This window comes from Prionailurus bengalensis, chromosome D3, assembly GCF_016509475.1.
Source record: "Prionailurus bengalensis isolate Pbe53 chromosome D3, Fcat_Pben_1.1_paternal_pri, whole genome shotgun sequence".
Taxonomy (NCBI): Eukaryota; Metazoa; Chordata; class Mammalia; order Carnivora; family Felidae; genus Prionailurus; species Prionailurus bengalensis.
In genome coordinates, this window is record NC_057356.1 from 16,790,721 (window position 1) to 16,814,592 (window position 23,872).

The following is a 23,872-nucleotide window of genomic DNA, read 5'->3' on the forward strand; positions in this document are numbered from 1 at the left end:
TTTTAAAGTTAGGCTTATTAAGGTGTACTTTAACTGCAGTAAAATTGACCTGGTTTAAGGGTACAGTTGGATGAGTACGCAATCTTATTACCCCATCACAATCTGATATAGGGATTTTGCGTCACCCCAGAAAGTTCCCTAAGGTTCCTGGTGTTGGCAAAGGGCAGTTCCCTCCCTTCACCCAAACCTCCTGCAACCATTGTCTGGTTTCTGTCTCTACTGGGAAATTTGCCTACTTTTAATACAAAACAACATTCTTGTTTAAGGTGAAAATACAATTTTATTTATTTTTTTAAATTAAAAAATTTTTTCAATGTTTACTTATTCTTAGAGCACGAACAGGGGAGGGGCAGAGAGAGGGAGACACAATCTGAAGCAGGCTCCAGACTCTGAGCTGCCAGCACAGAGCCTGACATGGGGATCGAACTCAGGAGCTGTGAGATCATGACCTGAGGTGAAGTCAGATGCTCAACCAGCTGAGCCACCCAGGAACCCCGAGGTGACAATACAATTGTAAAGTATGTCTGGTTTAGATGGTCTGTGGCACCCAAAGCAATTATCGGCCTCTGTTCACTCACTCATTTCCCCCTCTCCTGCTTTTTCCTGTCTTCTTTCACCCAGGGCTGGCGCTCAGGTGGGCCAATAGAAAGGTGAGGAAGGCCTCAGAGCATTTGCCAACCACAGTCATTCATCTGGCTTTAAAGTATTGTGGATTTAGAGGCTTTCTTTTAAATGAAAGGTAACATATTAAGGACTTTGCCACATCTTTTCATTGATCTCGGGGATGCAGGGTAAGGCCTTGGTGGAAGGCACATTTTGACCTGCGGGTCAGTGCTTCGGACAGGTGCCTGGCTGAGTTACAGCGGGAGAAAGACAGGGATGGAGGGATGTGTAGGTGCTTGGGAGGGTGTGGAGGTCTGACACACTTGTGCTAAGGGAAGACCCTTGTCAGCAACTGGAATTGCCAGTTTCCTGGGGAGGGTGAAGGCGTCCTGGGGCGGATGCTAAGGACCAAATGCATGGCATCGGGAGCAGTGCCCCACAACTGCGAGTGAGATGGGAACTACAGCGGAACAAGGGGGTAACATCCCTACTCCCCCCCCCCCCCCCGCCCCCCGCCCCCCACAGCTGCTGGGGGAAGGAGAACTCCCTCCCAGGCAACCCGATTCCTCAGGCCTGAATATTGAGCACCAGAGCAAGACGAGACCCTTGTGCTTCTTGGAGTTCACAGACCAGTGTGAGGACTGGAGAAGATGTCAGATGGTGGGTGCCATGAATAAGGAAAACAAACGCTGGGATGGAGAATGTGTGGTCAGGGCAGGCCTCAGTGAGTCAGGCCTGGATGGAGGGACGGTGTATTCCGGGCAGAGGAACAGGGCTTGCAAAGTCCCGGAGGCAGGAACAAGCCCTGCTGTTGCAGAAAAGCTACTGCAGAAAAGCTGCCTTGTGCGGCCAGAGCAAAGACAGCGAGGGCCCGGTGGGCATGGTGGGCTTGGGGCGGGAGAAGTGGGCGGGGGGTGGCCATATGGGGCATTTTAGTTTGCGGGCTTGGATTTTAGGAGAGGCGGGCCACCGTCCAAGGGTTTTGAGAACGGACGTCCGTGGACAGCGGAGACCGCGTGACCCCGGGAGAGTGCGGTTTGCGCTAGCTGGCGGGGGGCGGGGCCGGGAAGAGCCGCGGCGGACCCCGCCCCCGGGGCTGGAGCCCGTGACGTCCCGCCTCCGGCCCCGCCCGCGCAGCCCGGAGCCCGCGCTCCTGCGGTCGCAGTTTGGCGGTGTTCGCGTCCATGGCAGCTGCGCTGCTCGCCCGGGCCTGCGGCCCCAGCCTCCGAGGTGAGTGCGCTCCCGCTCCGCTCAGCGGGGCGGCGGCCCGGGCCGGCCGGGCTCTCCCCGGCAACGGCGGGAGGGCGGGCGGCGCCCCCTCCGGGAGCGCGCGCGGCCTTTGCCCTAGTTGGGCCGCTGCTGGCGCCTGCGCGGCCCCGGCTCCTGTTCCGACCCCCGCCTGCCGCCCGGCTCTCGCAATCGTATCAGCGCCCCGAGCGTCATTTCCCCGCCCCCTCAGGTCCGGGGCGCGTCCCTCCTCCCGAGCCAGGCCTGGGATTGAACCCTGACCCTGGGACTTTGACCTTGGACGAGACGCTCGGCCCGTCCTCCTCATATGGCGGGCGCGTGGGTAAAATGGTCCCGCCAATGTGTTACTGTTCTCAGGGAGTTGTTACGAGGGTCGAATCAGACACAGCCCGTGTAACACACTCAGTTCAGCGCCTGGCATATGGTGCCCAGTGAATGTTAGGTCTTCACACTGCACCTTTCTCTCCCTGTAGCCGCAGTGACACACGTGGCCAGGGCTTCCTTTGCCTGGCCAGAGACCCAGCTCACCCTGCAGGACTGCAATAAGGGGACCCCCCCCCCTACCCCCCCCATTGAGGTCTGTCTCTTGTCAGGCCCTGTGCTGAGTGCTGCAGTCAGGATCTCTTTACCCCTTCCACCCCCAGGAGCTAAGTACTGTTGGCCTCCACATTTTCTGGGAACTGAGACCCAGTGAAGTTAAGATCCTTGCCTAAGGACACAAAGCTGTCTTATTATTACCATTAGTGTCCTAATGGGATAGTTGTGTGCAAAGTGTTTAGTAAGTGGAGAAAGCATTCCGCTGGTGTGCATTTCTGAACAGCAGCACTATTGACATGTTGGGCCGATGATTCTTTTATTTTGTACTTTTTAAAAAATTTTTAGAGATAGGGAGTGAATGTGAGCTGAGGAGGGGGATGGAGGGAGAGACAAACTTTTTATTTTCCTATTAAAAATTTTTTTTTAATGTTTATTTTGAGAGAATGGGGGAGGGGCAGACACAGAGCCCGATGTGGGGCTCTATCTCAGGAACTGTGAGATCATGACCTGAGCTGAAATCAAGAGTCCAGTGCTTAACTGACTGAGCCACTCAGGTGCCCTGAGAGACAGAATCTTTTTTTTTTTTTTTTTTTTTTTGAGAGACGATCTTAAGCAGTCTCTACACTCATTGTGGAGCTGGCCACAGAACTCGATCCCACAACCCTAGGATCATGACCTGAGCCAAAATCAAGAGTCAGATGCTCAACCGACTGAGCCACCCAGACATCCCTGGGCAGATAATCCTTTGTTGTGGGATCTGTCCTATACATTGTAGGTAGGGTGTTAGTACCCCTGGCCCCTACCTAGTTCACAGCGATAGCATTTCGCTCTTCAGGTGTAACGACCAGAATTGTTTCCAGACGTTGCCAGATGTCCTTTGGGACATTCCTGGTGGAGGCCCACCAAGTCATTGGTTTATGATGGTGATGATGCAATCCCTTTCCACCAACACCTGTTCTTGCCGCAGCTCTGCGTCCTTGGGACTGGTGTCAGTTGCACACTATCTACCAGTCTGTGGAACTTCCCGAGACGCACCAGATGCTGCGTCAGACGTGCCGGGAATTTGCCGAGAAGGAGCTGGTTCCCATTGCCGCCCAGGTGGACAAGGAGCATCGCTTCCCGACAGCCCAGGTGAGAGTTCCAACCTCAGCAGCCCCTGATGGTGGTCTGCCAGCTGCTCCTGGATGTGTGGGGACAGTGACAGCCAGAGGCACCGAGACTCCCAAGCCAGGAACCCTGGGACCCAGAAAATGTTCTGGAGGTTTCCTTCGTTCAGCACGAGGCCTGGATTTAACTCCTGGAATAACAGTAATAATGGTGCGTGGTCGGCATGCTCACTGTGTGCCAGGCCTTGTGCCTATAGTAAGAGTTAACGTTTGCAGGGTGCTCGGCACGGTTCTGAGGTGTGCCAGCCCATCCGCGTCTCACCGTAGCCCTGTGAGGTGAGGGTACTGGTATCCTACATCCGGTTGTGCGGTTGGTAAACCCAGAGGGACTCAAGGGTTCAATAATGGGCCCCAGGTCACGGAGCTCGGGAGTTGCACAACTAGGGCTGGGACCCAGCTCCTCGCCAGACCCGGAGCTCTCAGTGCGAGGGCTCTTTCCCTTGACGTCGGCGCATCTGTAATTTCACGTTTAAGATGTTCCTGCCGTAGGGACGCCTGGGTGACTCAGGAGGTTAAGCGTCCAACTCTTGATTTCAGCTCAGGTCGTGATCTCACGGTTTGTGAGATCAAGCCCCACACCGGGCTCTGCGCTGACAGCAAGGGCCCTGCTTGGGATTCTCTGTCTCCCTCTCTCTGCCCTCCCCCCCCCCCCCCCAGCCTCCAGTAAATAAACTTTAAAAAAAAAAAGCTGTTCCTGCTGTATTCCCGGGCCTGGCAAGCCATGTGGCACATGGTATAAATATCCAGTAGCTATTTGTTCAGTCAATAACTTGTAAAAGAGGAAACCTTTCTGGCCTCTTCTCTTGGCCTGTTTTTTTTCACTCTTAAGGAGTTCAAGAGTTGCCATCCATGTCTTCTGGGCTCTGGGGCCACTTTTCCAGCTTAGAAAATACTGTGCTGATCACAGCATATTGGGCACTGTGCTTAGAACCATGGCAGTCCCTGGGGAGCTCCAGGTATAGTAGAACCTGGCATTCTGGGCACTGGCATCAGGGGGATAACTTTTGAGCTGTTGAGTACTTCATGTGCACCTTCTTATTCTAGTCCTGAGGACGTCCTCACCTGCAAGTCTAATCTCCATTTTGCTTCTAGAATGCTTACAAGGATTAAGTGGGGGTAATGCCTGTCAAATTCTGGTGCCTCCTGGCCCTTGGGAAATGGTAGCTATTATTAATACCATTACGTTGAGAAATTTGAGGCAGAGGTAAAGTGATTTTCCAGGGTTACTGATCCGTGGTGCTAGACTTCATATCTCAAGTCTGGCTGGCTCCAAAACCCTTCTCCATCCACACTATCCACGTGGTTGTTCCAGAAGCCCCGCTGGCAGGCAGGGAAGCCCCCTTCTAGTTGGGAATATTCCCGTCAAAGGTCTAAGCTGCCCTTCTGCCCTCTGTACCCACATGCCCTGCTCTCAGTAACCTTATCTGGCAGTTTCCCTTCATCTTTCGGTGCCGTTAATGGAGATGTGAACAAACGCCATCTCTCTGCAGACAGAGGATGGGAGTGAGCGGATGACCATTGACAAGCAGGAAGAGCTCAGAGGCGCTCTCCCCAGAGCGGTTATGTGAGCGTGGCTGTGTGCTGGGGCTTTTCCTACCAAAAGACAGTCGGCTTGATTTACTTTTCCTATCCTATTCCTACATTCCCTCAAATTCTTACTAATATTACAGACAGATTTGCTCTGGGCAAGAAAGCTGGCAATAGAAACAGACTTTTTGACGAGCTCCTCTGAACTAATCCTCTGGCTTTATAATCTCCTCCCTGCTTCCTGGTGCTGGGTATTTTTCAAGCTAACCCTCCGGAAGAGGGGCAGACACAGGTATGGGGGGAGGAGACCATGGGCGGCAGGCAGCCTCCTTCCCTCTGGCAGGTGGGGGCCGAACGCACGGCCACGGCTCAGGGTCGCGATGGCATCTGTATTTGGGTCTGTGTTGGTCAGGGTGTTTTCATGTCTGTGATGTCATCAAATTGTCCCGAGTCCTGCTGTTATTATCCCCTTTTCGTAGATGACAAAGGAGCCGTTGTTTGAATTGCCTGGGGTTGCAGAGCTAGGAAGGAGTTGTGCTAAATCTTCGGATTTTGCCACCACCCCGCTTGTCTCGGTGGCTGATGGGATTATGGAGGTTAATCAGTACTGGCCTCCCTTGGCCACGGATTGAGGAGGCCTGCTGGGTTTTTGCTTCCTCCCTCTCTGTGTTTCAGGGAGTGGGGGGGTGGTGCTCATCTCCCAGTTGCAGCAGGAAGGCCAGGGCTTAAGCGGGCAGAGGGAACAGAGCTCGAGCCACACAGAGGATATGGCAGGTTGCGGAATTCAAGATAATAATCCCACTAGTGTTTCCAGATAAAATAGACATAGGAACAGGAATAACTATCATTTAGGGCTTACCGTATTCTAGGTGCTTATGCCTTACATCTTCAGCACAACACTCTGGGGGTAGTTACTTACCCCAGAGTAAGTGGGGTTTTTAGATGAAAACGGAAGCCAGGGGTTAAGCTTCTTGCTTCCCAGTCACACATATAGAGTCAGTAGGAGTCTATAGACTCCTGAGCCCGGCCTGGCCTATAGTAGATGCTTAGTTAATGATTTCTAATATTTTTTCACCACCGCCCAGAAATGTGGGTTTATGGGGGAAGGGTCAAGGGGAGAAGAATTGGGGGAGGCAGACCCAACTATTAGGTGGAAGGCTGGTGCCAATTTCTGGTTACTTGGCTGGTTTGGGAACCTAAGTGCAACTTCATTCTTCCTGGGTCCAAACCAAAAAAAAGAAAAAAGAAGAAAAAAAAGTGTAAATATAAACTTACAATGTTATTTTGTCATAAAGGGAAGCAAGAAATAAAATGGTGTTTCAACTGATTTTGGACTCACCAAACTTTATGTGTAGAAAACTGAGCCCGGGCGCCTGGCTGGCTCAGTCAGGAGAGCGTGCGACTCTTGATCTCAGGGTCATGAGTTCAAGCCCCCTGTTGGGTGTGGAGCATACAAAACAAAACAAAACTGAGCCCCATTTCTTCTTCACTCGGTGACTGTTTATTGAATAACTTTAATAGACCAGGTGCAACACCTCGTCTTTTTCATGCCCTGGCAGGTGATGGTGCTACGCTGACCTGGTTAGCCACATAGAAACCTCTAGGGCCCTACCCCATTTTCTTCTTCCTCATAGCCACCGACTCTTGTTAATTCCACCCTGGAAATGTGTCCTGATTGCCGCCTCCCATGTGTCTCAAGCAAACTTCATCGGTCTCTGTTCCGGGAGCATCCCGTTCATAACCCATGATCCTGGTTGTGCTCAGCACATCGCTGGGCGTATGTCTTCCAGCACGGATGTTGCAGGCAGTGAGCTCCTATTTGGGTTTGCATGTCCCTGTGCACACAACACCTTGCTCTCAATGAGTGCTCGACCTTCAGCAGATGGTCGCCCGGCTGTCAGGTAGCCCCGAATGTCCTTGCTGCATCAGCTCGGAGCACCCACGAGCCGACAGCGGACACTAGAGGCGGCGGCCAACGGGGCCTCTTTCCCTCGAATACGCAGCCAATCTCCAACAGGCTGGGAGATTTGATTCTTCTAAGGGGGTTAGTTTGGGCTCTAGTGAGCACACACATACTTAGGATCCATTTGATTTGTAAAAATGTGAGCTCTAGAGGCGACTTGAGGCATTGACTTTATATGAAGTACCTGCTCAGCGTCTCCCAAACCCAAGGCAGGCGGTGCCGAAGGCTCGTTCCGTCGCAACCAGGAAAGGGGTGTTACTCTTTCTCGCGTCTTGGGAGTTTGGAGACCAGTAGGCTTGGCCTTGTCGGGGCTGGTGCCTCTCTTTGGGCTGCAGGTCTGGCTCACAGACACAAGAGACCGAGGGTGGCCATATGAGTAGCTCCGGGAGGTTCCCCTTGGGACGACTCTGAAGCCCAGGCCCCTCTGCTGGTAGCCGGTGGCCATCCGCGCACTTAGATCGGAAACGATTTCTACCACTGGACACGTGTTCTTTATGTTTCTGCTGCTTTCCATCTTGGCCCTGCTTTCTTTCTCTTTTTGATGATACTGCGTGTTCTTTCCACGGCCCCGCTGGTTCTTTCCCTCGATGCCGGTCTCTTTTCCAGGACACACTTGGGTGAGGGCACCTCGTGGCCATAACTGCTTCTGCCTCTGTATTGTTCCTAGAACATTCCTGCCTCTGGCCGTAACCTTTTGCCGGAGTTCTCACGATCTGCTTCAGAATAGAAAGGTTGGAAAGGGCAGCCCCAGGCCCCAGGCATCCCTGATGAAACTGGGGGAACCTGGTTGTGTGCAGGCTCTGGGCCTGGCGTGGGTGAGTGCCTGCCCTCAAGTGTGTTGGGGCTGGAGGTTTTTCAAGCAGACACTGATGGCAGGAGGTGGGGGAGGAGGGGACATGGGTGAGACTCTCAAGAGGAATGACCGGTCAGGGGTGCAGTGATCTCCTACAGTGACAGCTGCCTGGATAGCCAGTGGGAGGCGCTGCGGAGGGGAGAGTGCCCGGAACTCTGGCTTCCTTGTAGCGGAGACTTGGCTTGATTCCTTGTGTCCTGGAACCCCACCTGGGATTTGGGTTTCCTTTTTGTTTCCGGGGATGAGGTGGAGTTGTGGGCCTAATCCGACCTTTCTTTTGGGCCGAACCCGGAAGGGCTGTGGCATGAGGAGGAGGTTGGGTGGCACTGGTAGGTAGCGTGGGGCAGTTTTGCCGGTAGGCCAGAGAGAGCCTTCCAGCGGGGTGCCCTTCTAGGCTTGCGCATGCGTCCTGGAGGCCTGCGTGTTTCCGGCACCTGGTGGAGTGTGGCCCGGACTCCTAACCCAGCACCACGTTTCTCCCCCTGGCATGGGTGAGTTGGCTACCTTCAAGTGTGGGTCTGATGGTTTCTGTTTGGAGGCCACGCTCGTGCTGGCACAGCGTCCTGTGAGGCCCCACATGGGTTCAGATACAGCGCCGAGTAGGTCACTCTGCCTTGAACCCCTGCCCCCCCCCCCCCCCCCCGGGTGCTTCCCACCTGCTGAAGCGATACAGCATCTCTGAGCAGGCCGCTGCCCCCCTCTGACGGCAGGTGTGCGGTCAGCACAGAACATTTGTCTTTTCAGCGGGTCTCGAAATGACACATCCCTGGCGCCTCTGGGTACTTTATCACCGTCTGTTAGTTTCCTCTTGCTGGTGTCCACAGACTAGCGGCTTGAAACGACACCACGTTATTATCTGACAGCTCCTGGAGATCAAAAATCTGATGTGGGACCCGCTGGGCTGAGAGCCGCATGCTGGCCGGGCCGCTTCCTTCTGGCGGCTCCAGAGAAGGGGCCATCTCCGTTCTCCGACCCTCCTTTCTCCCTCTTTCCCTTGTAAGGACCCTGGAGATGACATAGGGTCCCCCTGGGTAATCCAGGGTAACCCCCATCTCACCAGCCTTAATCTCACCTGCAGAGCCTCCCACCCATGTCGCCCCCCTGTGGCTGCAGAGCTTCATTGCAGTTGCGGCTCTGCAGCTCACTGCCTTTCGGCAGACACTTGTGGTCTTTCCGGAGTGGCGGAGGGGAGTAAGGTCATCCCAGGTGTGGAGTCTTACAGGAGAGTCTCCCCGGGAGCGGTTCAAGGCAGAATCTGGTAAGAGATTCATAGAGGGGCGCACAGATCATTATGGAAGTGCCCCTCCTCCCATCCATTCTTGTCCGGATGCCAACTTGTCAGCTACTTAATGATAGTAAGTGCCATTCACTGATCAGCTTGTGCCCGGCACTGGGCTCAGCATTTTATATATATTGTCTCAGTCCTCAAACAGTTCTGTGACGAAGATCCTATTTGCAGAGGAAGTGTAACAATTTTATAATCATGGAAATAATATGATAGAAAAGTGAGAAGATATTGTGAACATTCTTATGTTTGCTTCTTTTAAGTTAAAATAACGTAAGAACGTGGTTACAAGAATCTAGTGACATAGAGGGGCTTGTGGAAAGCAACGGTGCCCTTCTCCTCCCCCCGCCCCTGCTGCTCCCCACAGTCACTTGGTTTTATTTGCTTCTTTTTGAAGCTCGGTAGGTTGTGTGTGGTCCCCGTTGGGCAGAAGGAAAGCAGGCTGAAGGAGGGTAGGCAGTTCGTCCCAGGTCAGAGGGGCGGAGCTGGGTGGTGTGCTGAGCTGGTTATGGCCCTGGGGTCACGGCCCGGCGTGCAGTCCAGCTGCACTGCCTCCGGGCTCTGGCTCCGAGCAGGTTGCTTCATGTGTCTGAGCTCTGGAAAGACTCAGATGCAGAGCTGGGCACATAGTAGTCACTTGATGGTTGACCATTACTAGTATTGTTGTCCTGCATCAGAAATTCCAAACTCTTACCACTTATTCGCTCTTTCACGGGCACTGGGGATAGCACAGTGGGCAGACAGCAGTCTCTGCCGTCATGGTCAGGGAGAAGGATCGTAACCGAAACCAGCAGGGTAATAGGTGTGAACCTGCACCCGCCTAAGCACCGCATTGGAAAGGTGGAGATTCTGGGAGGGCACGCAGTTAGAGGACAGAGACGGTAGCTGGAAGAAGCGAGGCTCGAGCTGAGGTCTGAAAGGAAGGAGGCCGCAACAACTCATTTGCAGATGATCGGAAACAGCATGTGCAAAGACCCTGTGGTGGGGCGGCAGAGTATGTGCGTGGGGCTGAGAAGGTCAGTATGACACTGTGCTGCCCTGCTTCTTACCTTGGAGGCCCCTGAAGGCTTCCTGTATCTTCTGCCTGCTCGCTGGCTGTGGCTACAGACACAGAGGTGACCCAGTGTGGAGTGTGGGGGCACAACAGCTTCAGTCCACGGTGCTGTCATGCAGACCTCAGCTGAGGCTGGGTCTTCAGTGTCTGGATTCGGGCATCATGGGGTGGGTGGATGGGGCCACATGGCCTGTTTGTGCAGACACCGGCTCAGGAGCTAAGGGGTGCTCGCCTGACGGCCCTTGCCATGACATCCTTCTTTGGGGCCAGGTGAAGAAGATGGGCGAGCTCGGACTTCTGGCCATGGATGTGCCCGAGGAGCTAAATGGTGCCGGCCTTGATTACCTGGCCTATGCCATTGCCATGGAGGAGATCAGTCGGGGCTGTGCCTCTACAGGAGTCATCATGAGTGTCAACAATGTGAGTTCCCTCTCCTGGGTCCCTGGGACACACAGGTGGAGGGGAGGCTCCCGTGGGCAGGTGGGCACCCTGGCTATGTGTCCAGGCACCCTGGGCACAGCCAGGCCTTGGTGCCCAGCCCCCAACCTCCTCTGGGCTTGGTCCTTTCAGGTAGGGCCCTGGAGAGAACAGGTCTTGGGGTGGGGTCCACAGGCAGGCAGGTGGCCTCTGACCGCCTCCCCGCGCCCACCCCCTCCAGTCCCTCTACTTGGGGCCTCTCCTGAAGTTCGGCTCCAAGGAGCAGAAGCAGCTGTGGATTACCCCTTTTACCGGTGGTGACAAAATTGGCTGCTTTGCACTCAGTGAACCAGGTACCATGGTGGGACAGCGGTCAGCCCCCATCCCCTCACCTCAGGGTCAGAGTGACGGACTTGGGTTGGAGCTGGGTTGTCCCCCAGGGCAGAGGCAGGAGGGGGGCCCGCGAGAGGCGAGGGCACAGGTCTTCCGTGCGGGCCGCCTGGGAGCGACCAAGGAGCACGCAGTCACCTCAGCTGAGCCGGTGAGGGATGCCTGGCTCTGGGGTCCCTTTGGGGTGAAGACGCCCTGCTGTGCCACCCCCCTCCCCTCCTGGACTAGTCTCCGAGGACTCTGGGAGCTGGTGCGGCCTGGGAGCTTTCTGTTAGGAGCCAGAACCCTGATTCTTTGGAGGCCGGGTGGCAGGGGCCTCGTGCTCACAAGTGGGGGGTGGGTGGAGCCCGGGTCCCCTGCTTGCTGGTGGCAGCGCCCTTTGCGGGGTGGAGGCGGTGGATTCTGAGTCTGTGCGTGGGGCAGGGAATGGCAGCGACGCAGGAGCCGCCTCCACTACCGCCCGAGCGGAGGGCGACTCGTGGGTCCTGAACGGCACCAAGGCCTGGATCACCAACGCGTGGGAGGCCTCCGCCACCGTGGTCTTTGCCAGCACGGACAGATCCTTGCACAACAAGGTGGGAACCCCAGGGGGAGGGTCGATGAGACCTCCGGGATGCAGACCTTTCGCAGTTTCTTCACCCGAATCCCCTCGGCTCCGTGGAGCTGTTCTGCTCTTGGCCGCCTTGGGGCTGCCCCTTCCCCTCTCTGGCCGGTTGTTGGCCTGAGGCTGGAGTCTGCACCGTCCCCAGGGAGGCCAGCAGAGGGCGTCCCGGCCTGAGGTCTGAGGGAGGGAAGGGGCTGCTGGTGTTTGGTGGGGGATCAAGGGGTGTGGCCTGGGCCAGCCCCTGAGAACCTCTCTGGGTATGCCTCGCAGGGCATCAGTGCCTTCTTGGTTCCCATGCCGACGCCTGGGCTCACGCTGGGGAAGAAGGAAGACAAGCTGGGCATCCGGGCCTCATCCACGGCCAACCTCATCTTTGAGGACTGCCACATCCCCAAGGACAACCTGCTGGGGGAGCTGGGGATGGGCTTCAAGATAGCCATGGTGAGCCCGGCAGTGCGGGCAAGGGCTCTGGGGCCCCGCTGGCCAGCCACTGACCGGGGCCTTCCCCACAGCAAACCCTGGACATGGGGCGCATTGGCATTGCCGCCCAGGCCCTGGGCATCGCCCAGGCCGCCCTCGATTGTGCTGTGAACTATGCCGAGAATCGCAAGGCCTTCGGGGCCCCCCTCACCAAGCTCCAGAGCATCCAGGTAACGAGTGGAGCCTAGCCTGGATGCCGGAGGGAGGGCAGCCCGGCCTTTCCTCTCCGGCTCCGAGGTGAGCTTTTACCTGCTTGCAGGCTCTCCCTCCTCCTCCCTCCTGTCCTGGGAGGGAGGGGTGGGGGGGTGGGGCGGCCACTGACTGAGGCGGGGCTGGGTTCTTGCAGTTCAAGCTGGCGGACATGGCCCTGGCCCTGGAGAGTGCCCGGCTGCTGACCTGGCGTGCTGCCATGTTGAAGGATAACAAGAAGCCTTTTACCAAGGTGCCTGTGGCAAGGGGGTCCCTGGGCATGGCCCACAGCTTTGGTGTGCCGAGGGAGAAGTCCGGGTGGGGTCCCGCTTCCTTGGGCCTCGTAGGCTTACTGCTTCGAGGGGAGGCTCCCCAGGCCCGGCCTTGCTGAAGGGCCATGAGCTGGGGGCTCCTCCCCAAAGTAGTTTCTGACCCCACCATCCCTTGTGCTTAGGAAGCAGCAATGGCCAAGCTGGCTGCGTCGGAGGCTGCAACTGCCATCAGCCACCAGGTGAGTGTCCTGGGTGCATGAAGAGGTGCCTGGGTGTGAGGTCCCCAGGACTGAGTAGCTGAAAGTGGGCCGGTTACCCCTCCCTCGCTGGTCCCTTACTGTGGCCGATCCCGCCCCTGACACGGCCTTTTCCCTCCCGATCCCCTGCTTCCCCCGCAGGCCATCCAGATCCTGGGTGGCATGGGCTACGTGACAGAGATGCCGGCCGAACGGCACTACCGCGACGCGCGCATCACTGAGATTTATGAAGGCACCAGCGAGATCCAGAGGCTGGTGATCGCTGGGCACCTGCTCAAGAGCTACCGGAGCTGAGCCCCACTCAGGTGCCAGGCTGACCTGAGGACCGAGGGGAAGGGGGCGGGAGCCATGAGGCCTTAGCCCTGGCTCCCATCAGGGATGCTGGGGGGGGGGGGGTGGACAGGCGGAGGGCGTGCCTGCCCTCTGCTGTGGACTCACCTGTTGCCCTCACTCTGCCCGCCCCAGACCAGACTGCCTGGGGGTTAAGTCTGGGAGAAAGGAAAGGCGAGGGGCGGTGGCCAGCATCGGAGGACACCCATCTTCAGCTCGGTTTTTTGGCTCTGCTACCTTTTCACAACCGTGCCTTGTTTTCTTCATCTGAGTGGACCTGGCCTCCTGGCGGCTGAGTTACCACCATGGGGCCCCCATTTCCTTTCTCAGGTGGGCCAGGCTCTTGGCAGTGTCTGCTCCTCTCCCTGAGGTCGGGAGTCAGGGGGAGGAGTCGGCTGGGGGCCAGAATGACCGGACCTCATTGTAGCACAAGTGTGTTCTCCTCGGGGTTCCCAGGGATGTCTCGGGAAGGCTGTGTGGCTGGGTGACTGTGGACGACCTGGCGCCCCATAACCCTGTACTTTGTGTGGGAAGGGCTCCGAATCACTCTTCGGGACAATTGAGCGTGGAAACTAATAAAGAATACCTGTGCTCTGGTCCTCACGTCCTTGTCTGGGTGCTGCTGGGGAGATGGCCCGTTGGTGGCTTCTGTTGCCCCGTGTGAGTATGAGTGTGTGTTTGCGTGTGTAAGGCTGACTGCAGGGGCGGCTGTCTGCACGGGAGAGCTCCGGGACCAGGCAGGGTTGACTCAGTTAAGGAGGATGCAGGGCTGGGGCTGGGGTGAGGGGCTAGGACCATGGCCGCCAGGTAGGGAGGGCAGGTCAGGGCCTCTGGGCCCATAGTTGGGCCCAGCCCCCGAGCAGGAGGAAGGAGGGTGCCTGATGGGTGGGGAGGGGACCAGGGACTGGGCAAAGCTCAACAGGCCTGCAAACCTGGCTGTGGAAGGGGGGGCCTCAGCAGCGTCCTTTGCTCAGGGTGGCCGTGCTGGAGCTGCTGGTGACGGGCCTGGTATCCCCAGCTTTGAACGACTGCCGCCCAACGTGATGAGGCAGCGGCAAGAAAAACGGAACAGAGACAGATTTCAGAGGAGCCGGGGTCGGCCCTCCCCGTGAGGCCTCTGGAGGGAACTGGAGGCGGAGCCGTGACCCATCTGGAGCCCCCATCGCGCGGGCGCCGACCGGCTGGGACCCTCTTGGTGGCGGAAGCTGCCGGGAGCCTGTGGCCCTATCCCCGGGCCCTTCCTTTGCTCCCACGCGAGGGGCTGGCTGGGTGCGCCGCCCACTGCGGGTCCTGGAGGTCAGGTCAGCTCTGCGTGGCGGAGCGGAGCGCACGCGCTGTGGGGCCAGGCCGCAGGTGTGCGGGCGTCCTGCTACCGAGCCGCACCTGTGGCCGCATGCGTCTTCCCCGCACGCTCTCTAGGTCAGGCTGCGGCCCCGGGCGGGCAGGCGGCAGGCGGACGGTGGACATCTGGGTGATCTGTGCCCCCTCCTGCTCCAGGTGAGCGCCCAGGGGCTTGGGTCCTAGCTCGCACCCTCTTTGGGGCTCCCAGATCTGCCCCTGTCGCCGCCCTGGGCTCAGGTGCGAGCCTGAGGTGGGGGGTGCGGGTGGGATTCGGGGCTTCTCCCCAGCAGCGGCCAAGTTAGACCTACCCCAACCGAAGCAGATGAAGGTCTGTCACTCCCGAGACACCGACCCCACGAACAGCTGGGAAGGGGTGTTCCTATGGCTCCCTGACCCCTTCAGCCAGATGGCACTGGCTCCTGGCCCAGCTGAAGGATGAGGGAACGGGCAGGTGGTTCATGTTGTCTGGGCCATTATTCTAGGTAGGGTGGGGGGTGGGGGGTGAGGGAGTTTAATGATGTTGAGGCCCAGAGGGGAACAGAGGGAGCCCAAACTGAGCCTTAGCCCCGGGCAGGGGTAGTCCAGCTGGAACCCAGCTCTCCTCAGGACTCCGGCCCCTCCTGGTTTGGCTTTAGGCCCACCTGCCCCACCTGCTCCAAAGCGTGTGGGTCTTGACGGGCCTCGGGCTGGAGCCGCAGACACTGCTACTGAGTCAAAGGGCTGCACGCCAGGGGATGGGCCTGTTTCCAAGTCCCAGGTGGGTATCTGCTTCTCAGAACCGTCTGGGCCTTTCTGGGAAGACGGTGGGAAGAGCCTCACAGCGTCAGGAAGGGCCGGGAGCTGAGCCAGGGTCCAGTCTGCCCTCTAGTCCTTAAAGGGGCTGGTGGGGGTGGCGGGGGGTGGGGCAGTGAGCTCACCAACCCTTGGCTTTGACAAGGAGCGGGCCTCTGGTAGATGAAGCCAGCTCACGAGTAAGTGCTGAACTCCACCCCTGCGTCTGTTTGGACCTGAACTGTTGGAGGAGGTCTCGGACATCACGTCCCTTTGTGCCCAGCATGTATTTCCTGAGAACGAGGACATTTGCTGATGCACCTACAGGATGGTTACCGAAGGGGCAGCGTAACAGTGGTCAACTGTCATACAGAGACCCCGGTCACAATTTATCCATTGTCCCATTGTCTTTCTCATTTGTTTTCAAGGTCCAGGGTCACTTGCCGCATTGAGAGGTCTCTTGTCTCCTTCACTCCAGGACAGTTTCTCAAATGGTGTTTGTTTCTCACGACATTGGCATGTTTGAAGTGTCCAGGCTGGTCATTTTGTAGACTGCCCCTGGGTCTAGATTAGTCTGATCATTTCAGGACTGGCTTCATGCTGTGGATTTTTGGCAGTGAGAATGTGGTGAAGCTATTTTATTGCTGACTTCTGTTGTTGGTAGGTTACCTTCTTCTGAATTAATCTGAGGTTTGTCAATGATTTCAGTCTTTCTTTTTTTTTAATGTTTCTTTTTAAGAGAGAGAGAGAGAGAGCGCGCGCGCGCGTGCGTGTGGGGGAGGGGCAGAGAGAGAGGGAGACACAGAATCTGAAGCAGGCTCCGGGCCCTGAGCTGCCAGCACAGAGCCCGACGCGGGGCTCGAACTCATGAATTGTGAAATCATGCCCTGAGCTGAAGTTGGACGCTCAGCCGACCGAGCCACCCAGGCGCCCCCTAGCTTCCCTTTGTAAATCTTGATACCGTGTTTTCATTATTCCATTGTTCTGAGTCCCACTGCGCATGCGTTGTCTTTTACCAGTTATTGAGAAGAGTATTATTTTATTAACATGGGATTTTCCTCGGTATTTTTTGTTACTGATTTTTTTATACACTTGTGGTGAAATACATATAATGTAAAACTTACCGTTTTTCCTCAAGGTACATTCAGTGGTATTTAGCACATGTACAGTGTGCAACCATCAACACCATCTCGTTCCAGAACACTTTTGCCAGCCCAAAAGGAAATTCCGCACCCATCGGTATTGATCTTCACCTCAATTGCGATTGTGGTCTCAGAACATTTCCTGATTATTTAAATTCTTTGAAATTTGTTGAGATTTACTTCACGGTCCCTAAGTCACCTCTTCGTAAAAACCAAATCGTGTTTAAGAGATTCTTTTTCCCGCTTTGATACGTCGACTGTAGTTCGTTTATTCCGATTCCTGCCTGGTGTCTCATTGTATAAATATACTTAGGAAGTTCCGAGTTTTGCACTGTCACAAACCGGTGCAGAGAACATTCTGGAATGTGTCTCCTTGTTCGTGTGTGACAGCTTCTGAGTATTTAAGTAGAAGCGGTCTTTGCTGGACTTTGGACTGTTTCTTCAGCTTTCCCAGATGTTGCCACATTGCCTTCCACAGCAGTTGGATTAGAACGCAGCCTTCTAATAGGGCAGGAGCATGTCTACCCCTCGGTGCCATCAACTTTACACTGTTTCTTCACTCTGATTGTGATTTTAACTCCCATCTCCTTGGTTATTACTGCATAGCTTTTTCACATGGTTGTCGACCCTTGTGGTTTCTGCTGTGAATGGCCATTCCCGTCTTTCGTCCGCTTCTTCCCTTACTGATTTGTAATTGTCTCTTGGGTTATATTTTGGATGCTAATCATCCGTCAGCTGTCTAGTTGCAAAAAGGCTCATACAGCGTGTGGCTTCCACTTTTTAAAATGGTTTCACATTTTCATGTTCACTCTTTAAAAAGTTGTTTTAGAACTAAGTTTTGTTTTCTGCGAACATTTCAAATACATATTTTGTGGTAAAATGACCATCCGTTCTCAGCGATAGTTCCGGTGCATCATTCCAGACCTTTCCCTGCGCATCTGTGAACATCTCATTTATGTGTCCCTGCCCCCACAAGACGCATACTCCATGCATTACTCAGCTTTATTCACTTTACATTTTTCTCACGTCAGTACATTAAAAAAAATTTTTTTAAATTACATTTTAATTTTGTTTTTGAGAGACAGAGCGTGAGGGGGGGAGGGGCAGAGAGAGAGGGAGACACAGAATCGGAAGCAGGCTCCAGGCTCTGAGCCATCAGCCCAGAGCCCGACGCGGGGCTCGAACTCACGGACCGCGAGATCGTGACCTGGCTGAAGTCGGACGCTTAACCGACTGCGCCACCCAGGCGCCCCATATCTGTCTAATTTTGTAACATTCTTGGACATAACATCATGATTGAGTAGCTATGTATTCTGTGATCTCTAGGGCCTTGGGGTATGATGGAACAGATTATCAGATGTTAGAATACTTACCGTTAACATTAGGGCTTATGCTGTGCATCTGGTATCTGTTTTGGGGTCCTGAGCTGTAGTTACCACAGCTAGTCACGTAGCAGGGATGTGCCTAGGTGGGCATCTCATAAGAGTTCTGGATTCTGAGGCTTGAGTGGCTGCCCCGGGGCAGAGACGTCTCACATCTCTGTGGTTCACAGAGGGCCCCTGGAAGACCGTGCCCAAAGACACAGCCAGTGGGATGTTGAGGAACGGCGGTTGCCTCTCCCGTCGGTCACAACCACCTCCTGTTACCTCCTAGCTGGACCTGGCTTTCCCTGGAGGCTGCCACAGTGGGGCGGTGGCACGGCCGGGCTGTGCTCGGCCGGGCTCAGTGTCGGCATCGGGACCCCTCGGCCTCTAGGTGCCCTTGGCTGGGAACTCATGCTCTCACAGGCCACAGAGTGACTGCAGGCCAGGGAAGGAGCGGGACCCCTGAAAACCTTCCGTCCCCCTGCCATCCTCCCTGCCGCACCCCATTCTCCTGCGGCTCTGTGGATGCTGTTGTGATTACAGTTGGCGTATTGAAGGGGTTTTATATTAAGTATGTTTGGTCTAAAAATAAAAAGCACTTCATCTAAAAACAAAATCTGTGCAGCCCTTGTAGAGGGTCTGCTCTTGACCTCTCTGGACGTCACCTGTGTGTATCTTTTTCCTGCTGCTTCTGTATTGTATCCTTTGCTTAAGAAGCCTTAGCTGTGCTGTAACTTGATCTCAGATCGTCCACATCTTTCTAGTGAATCACCAAGAGTAGAGGATGGTCATTGGACCCCTGACCTATCTGCTGCATAGCCCCCGACTCTGCTCTGGGCTGCTGTTGATCCCTCTGCATTTGGTGTCAACCACCCTCTGTCCCTGGAATTTCACTTGAGTTCCTTAACGCTGTATGCTCTCCTTTAACCTCTGTAGAGCATTCAGGGTTTGGCTAAGGAGGGGATCAGCAACCTAGGCCAGCTTACTGTCTTGCAGGAAACCAGAAATCATCTTACTTACTTATTTATTTTATTTATTATCATTTATTTACTTATTATTTATTTATTTATTTGAGCACAAGCAGGGGAGGGGCAGAGAGAGAGAGAGAGAGAGAGAGAGAGAGAGGGAAGCACAGAATCTGAAGCAGGCTCCAGGCTCCAAGCTGTCAGCACAGAGTGCAATGTGGGGCTCGAACCCACTAACTGTGAGATCATGACCTGAACCGAAGCTGGACGCTCAACTGACTGAACCACCCAAGCGCCCAATCATCTGTTATATTTTTGAAAATTGTTTATTGCTGATGTAGTTAAGTTCTTTTATTTCTGTGTGTTTATCTGGTTATGCTGAAGAGCTTTCTTGTTTGTTCTCTCAATGGATTGCCTACTCAGAAAAGCTCAGTCATCACTGCCAATGATCCGTTCTGTATTATGCCTCTCATTTCTTTTTCTTATCATGTTGCATTGACACCTGCATGGCCACCTCTGCTTCATGGGAACGCCTCAGGGGTGTCACTGTTAGGTATGACATCTCTTTGTTACACATTTCTGGGGAGGTAGCCATTAGTGACTTCAGAAAATTTCCATCTGTTTCTAGTTTATGGACAGTTTGTTTTTCTTTTCTTTTTAACGAGGAAAGGGTTGCAGATTTTTAAGATGTGTTTTGAAGGTGATGGCTTTTCTCCAGTTGTAAATGTGTGGAATTACATTAATACTTTTCTCCTGTTTGGTATGGCTGTTATGCTATGAAGCTTAACTGGTCATGGTTTATTATTCTCATATAATGCAGGATTCAGTTTGTTAATATGAGCAGTTTTGCATATATATTCATAAGTAAGATTGATCTGTAAAGTTTTCACTTTTTATTCTGACCACAGGGTTATGCCAAACTTGAAGAAGAGTTAGGTTGTTTCCAACATTTTATATGCCCTGGGATAGTTTAATTAGCAATAAAAGTTTTGTTATAACTCTCAGTAAAACCATCTGGGCCCGATACTTTATTTTTCTAGTAAAAAGAAAAAAGAGGTGTAACTGGTAAGTTACACAATTTTAAGGGTACAGTTTTATGGATTTTCCTGCATGACTGTCCTGGAATAACCACCATCTAGGTAAGGCTATGGAACGTTTCCAGCACCCCACACTTCCCCTCGCGCCTCCTGATGAGTGAGTGGCTCCCGAGGTGACCGCTAATCCAATTTCTATCACCATAGATTAGTTTTGCGTGCATTTCAACTTCACATAACACTGTGATACAGCATGAACTATTTCGATGTCTAACTTTCTTCACTCAACATTACGTCTGTGAGATTCATCCATGATATTGAATTACGGTCACTAGTTCATTTTTTAAAAATAGTTGTCTCTTCACTGTATGAATTTACCCATTCGTTCTACTATTGGGTTGTTGGGTTTCCAGTTTTTGTCTGTTACAAATCAAGCCGATATGAATATTCTTGCCCCTGGCTTTCGGGACACGATCACTCTGTTCTGTCGGATGTAAGCATGGGGGTAGAATTGTTGCTCATAGGGTATGCGTGTGTTCAGTGGCTGCTGCCCAGCATTTCTCCCCAGCAGCTTTACCAACTTACCCTCTCATCCACGATGAGAGAGTTGCCCCAGATCCCCACTGATGCCTGCTATGAGATGGCTTTTTAAGGGCAGGGGACAGATTTTTTTTTTTTTTTTTTTCAGTTTTCAGACTTTACACGGCAAAATGGGGAGGAAGGTACAGAGAGTTGCCATATGCCTTCTGCCCCCACACATGCACAGCCTCCTCCTCCATTATCAACATCCCCCACCAGAACGGTACATTTGTTACAATCATCGAACCTCACTGATATGTCATTATTACCCCAAGTCCATCGTTTACATTAGAATTCACTCTTGGCTGTACATTCTGTGGATCTGGATAAATGTGTAATGACATATATCCACCATCATAATATCATGCAGAGTATTTGCACTCAGGACAGATGTTTAACTGCTTTTTTAATTTGTTCTAGACTTACTAGTCCATTCGGGGGTTTTTTTGTCTGCCTTGTCTAGGATCAATTTTGTTAATTTATGTTTTCCTAGACAACAGACTGTTTGCATAGATTTTAAATCTAACCAGCATAATTATTATAGGTTTTGATGTGCAATGTTTCCTTAAAAAAAATTTTTTTTTAAACATTCATTTTTTTGAGAGTGAGAAAGACAGAGCGTGAGCAAGGGAGGGGCAGAGAGAGTGGGAGACACAGAATCAGAAGCTGTTTCCAGGCTCTGAGCTGTCAGCACAGAGCCCGACGTGGTGCTCAGACTCCCAGGCTGCAAGATCATGACCTGAGCCGAAGTTGGACGCTTAACCGACTGAGCCTCTCAGGCGCCCCCGTAATGTTTTCATTGTATGTTATTTTTCTTTAAAGTAAAAAGTACAGTGGCTCAGTCATTTAAGCCCCCAACTTCGGCCCAGGTCGTGATCTCATGGTTTGTGAGTTCGAGCCCCGCGTCTGGCTCCGTGCTGACAGCACTGAACCTGGAGCCTGCTTCAGATTCTGTGTCTCCCTCTCTCTCTGCCCCTCCCCCACTTGTGCTCTGTCTCTTTCCCTCTCTCAAAAGGAAACATACATTAAAGTAAAACGTACAAAGATTAAATAGTATTGCAGAGCTGTAACAGACACCTCAGTGCCCTGCCTTTTTCATTTCCTTTTCATTTCCTGGCTCTTTTGGTATATACATATTTATGCTGTTCACTCAATTTCTTGATTTATAATTTGGGATTCTATAGGGTCATGTCCTGGTTATAAAGGCTGCCATTTTAGCTTTTTCCCCAGCCTGCTCTCCCACTTCCCTTCCCCCAACATTCTCAGCCGAGTTATGTCATGATTCTTGGCTTAATCAGTATTTAGTGTTGACCTCATTATGACCATGTTACTACTGTTACCACCAAGCCAAGGAGTGATTTCCTCCTCTTCTCTTCCCCCTCCCCCCCTTCTCCTCCTCTCCTCCTCCCCTCCTCTTCCTCCTCCTCCTCCCCTCCTTCTCCCCCTCCTCCTCCTCCCCCCTCCTTCTCCTCCCCCCTCCTTCTCGTCCCCCTTCCTTCTCCTCCCCCTCCTCCTCTCCTCCCCCTCCCCTCCTCCCTTCCTCCCCTCCTCCCCTCTTTTCCTCCTCCTCCTCCTTTCCTCCTCCCCTCCCCTTCTTCCTCCTCTTCCCCTTTTCCTCCTCTTCCTCCTCCCCTCCTTCTCCTCCCCCTCTCCTCCTCCTCCTCTTCCTTCTCCTTCTCATCCAATGTTTTTTTTTCTGGAGTTAGTAATTGTCTCATTTTTCTACTTGCTTATTTCTGTGAATCTGTCATGGATTTCTCCAATCTCTCCAACAAAGTGAAAAACTCCTCTGATTTAATTTTCTACGTGTTTACACACATCGTATGTCTTGTAAGTTCCATGTTTTTGTTGGTGCCATCCCTGTAGGAGGCTTCCCGTGTTGGTCTAGGACCTTTAAGAAGTGACACCAAGATGGGATTAAGTATGCGGGGATTTTTTTCTTGAGGAAATACCTGTGTGAGAGGAAATGAGGGAGCCAGCCCCGGGCTGGGAGAGCCACGGGACTGAGATGTAATGACACCACGTGGAGGAGAGCAGAAGGGAAGGTCGGGTGGACGCATCCTGAGGAAATTTCTGCAAAGCCATCAGGGAGTCTTGAAGCTAAGATTGGCTATCACAGGAGTCCTGGGTCCCCCAGGAATCACCTGCCTCAGTTACCCTGTTGTCCTGGGAGGGGCCCATGGCAGGCGAGGCCTCCGTGCAAACTGGAGGATGGAGTTCAAAACTAGGCCGCGGGGGCTATTGGTCAGCTGTTCTCCCTGATGCTGGAGGTCCGCGAGGCACATTTCAGTTGTTTCTCTACGGAGGTGTGGGGAGCAGCAGTTCTGTGGTTTCTGTGGGCCTTTCTTCTTCCGGGGAAACTCAGGAGGAAGTCAGTGAGGTGAACTACGGTTCTTTGTGCTGCGGTCGACCTTGGGTTTGCAAATTCCTCCTCACTCGCCTCCACTGTCCGTTCTATATTCATCTTGGCCCCAGCAATCACCTTGTGTTGGTGGTTCTGCCTGCTGGAGTGGCCCAAACCTTCATTTCTGACGGGTCTGAACACTTACCGGCAGACCCTTTTCAGCCTGGGGTTGCTGCACGTGTCCGTCCACGGTGGGAGTGGGGCAGGAGAATACCAGAAGGTGCCCCGTGGCATCACCTGGATTCCCTACAGATTGTTCCCATCCTCCTTCCTCCTGATCCGTCGCCTCTGCCAACACGGTGATTCCCGTTTCCTTCTGCTGCCTCCTGCAGACGTCCACCTTGCCCTGGCAGCGGCCGGAACTTGCAGTGCGCCGGGATTCTCTCTGCTCGCCCCTCTGGTGACGGGGACTTCCTACCCTGCCGAGCCCCAGGGTGGTGGCATGGGAGGCACAAAAATGGCAAATGGGAGCAACTCCTGTTCCCACTCCGTTCCAATTGAGAGCCATGTATCCTTCCTATGAGGTCTCAGAACTAGATAGAAGTCTCTGATTTTTTAAAAAATATTTTTATTTATTTTTGAGAGACAGAGCACGAGTGGGGGAGGGGCAGAGAGAGAGGGAGACACAGAATCTGAAGCAGGCTCCAGGCTCTGAGCTGTCAGCACGGAGACTGACATGGGGCTTGAACTCGGGGACCGTGAGATCATGGCCTGAGCTGAAGTCGGGTGCTCAACCGACTGAGCCACCCAGGAGCCCCAGAAGTCTCTGATTTAATAAAAACACGGTGTTCTGATCGACACCACCTATTCTTTGAGAACATTTCCTTAGCTGGCATTTCAGCTGTGCCTTTAGGCCACTGAAGCTTTGGGTGAGGCGGCTTCTGGAAGGCCCAGTGTGTGACACAGCCAGTGGCTCCCCGAATCGTGGGTGCACTTCTACGCCTCTGTCACGGCCACATGCTGTGCTTGCTGTTTGGCCCGCAGGCCTGGGCATCAGGCTTTCTATAAGCCCCTGGACAGTGGTGCTGGCTGAGGCTCTGTAGTTGTCTGTCCTCATGAGGACGAACCACTGGCCCTTCCAGGATGGAAAAGGATCA

At 53.8% G+C, this 23,872-nt stretch overlaps 1 protein-coding gene across 1 annotated transcript; it reads left to right on the forward strand.

Annotated features, from left to right (window-relative positions):
- Window positions 1-1,716: 1,716 nt before the first annotated feature.
- Window positions 1,717-13,774, forward strand: ACADS (acyl-CoA dehydrogenase short chain). Its single transcript, XM_043557788.1, has 10 exons — window positions 1,717-1,833; window positions 3,356-3,519; window positions 10,507-10,656; window positions 10,895-11,006; window positions 11,467-11,618; window positions 11,918-12,088; window positions 12,160-12,297; window positions 12,474-12,569; window positions 12,771-12,827; window positions 12,987-13,774. The coding sequence occupies exons 1-10, from the start codon at window positions 1,788-1,790 to the stop codon at window positions 13,137-13,139; spliced, it is 1,239 nt and encodes a 412-aa protein (XP_043413723.1). The 5' UTR covers window positions 1,717-1,787; the 3' UTR covers window positions 13,140-13,774.
- Window positions 13,775-23,872: the final 10,098 nt, after the last annotated feature.

What these genes read in the sequence shown, in the direction of transcription:
- ACADS (XM_043557788.1), top strand. Translation starts at nt 1,788, where the DNA reads ATGGCAGCTGCGCTGCTCGCCCGGGCCTGCGGCCCCAGCCTCCGAG. An exon ending in CTTTGCACTCAGTGAACCAG is followed by an intron (nt 11,007 to 11,466) that starts GTACCATGGTGG and finishes TGCGTGGGGCAG; the next exon opens with GGAATGGCAGCGACGCAGGA. An exon ending in TGGGCTTCAAGATAGCCATG is followed by an intron (nt 12,089 to 12,159) that starts GTGAGCCCGGCA and finishes CCTTCCCCACAG; the next exon opens with CAAACCCTGGACATGGGGCG.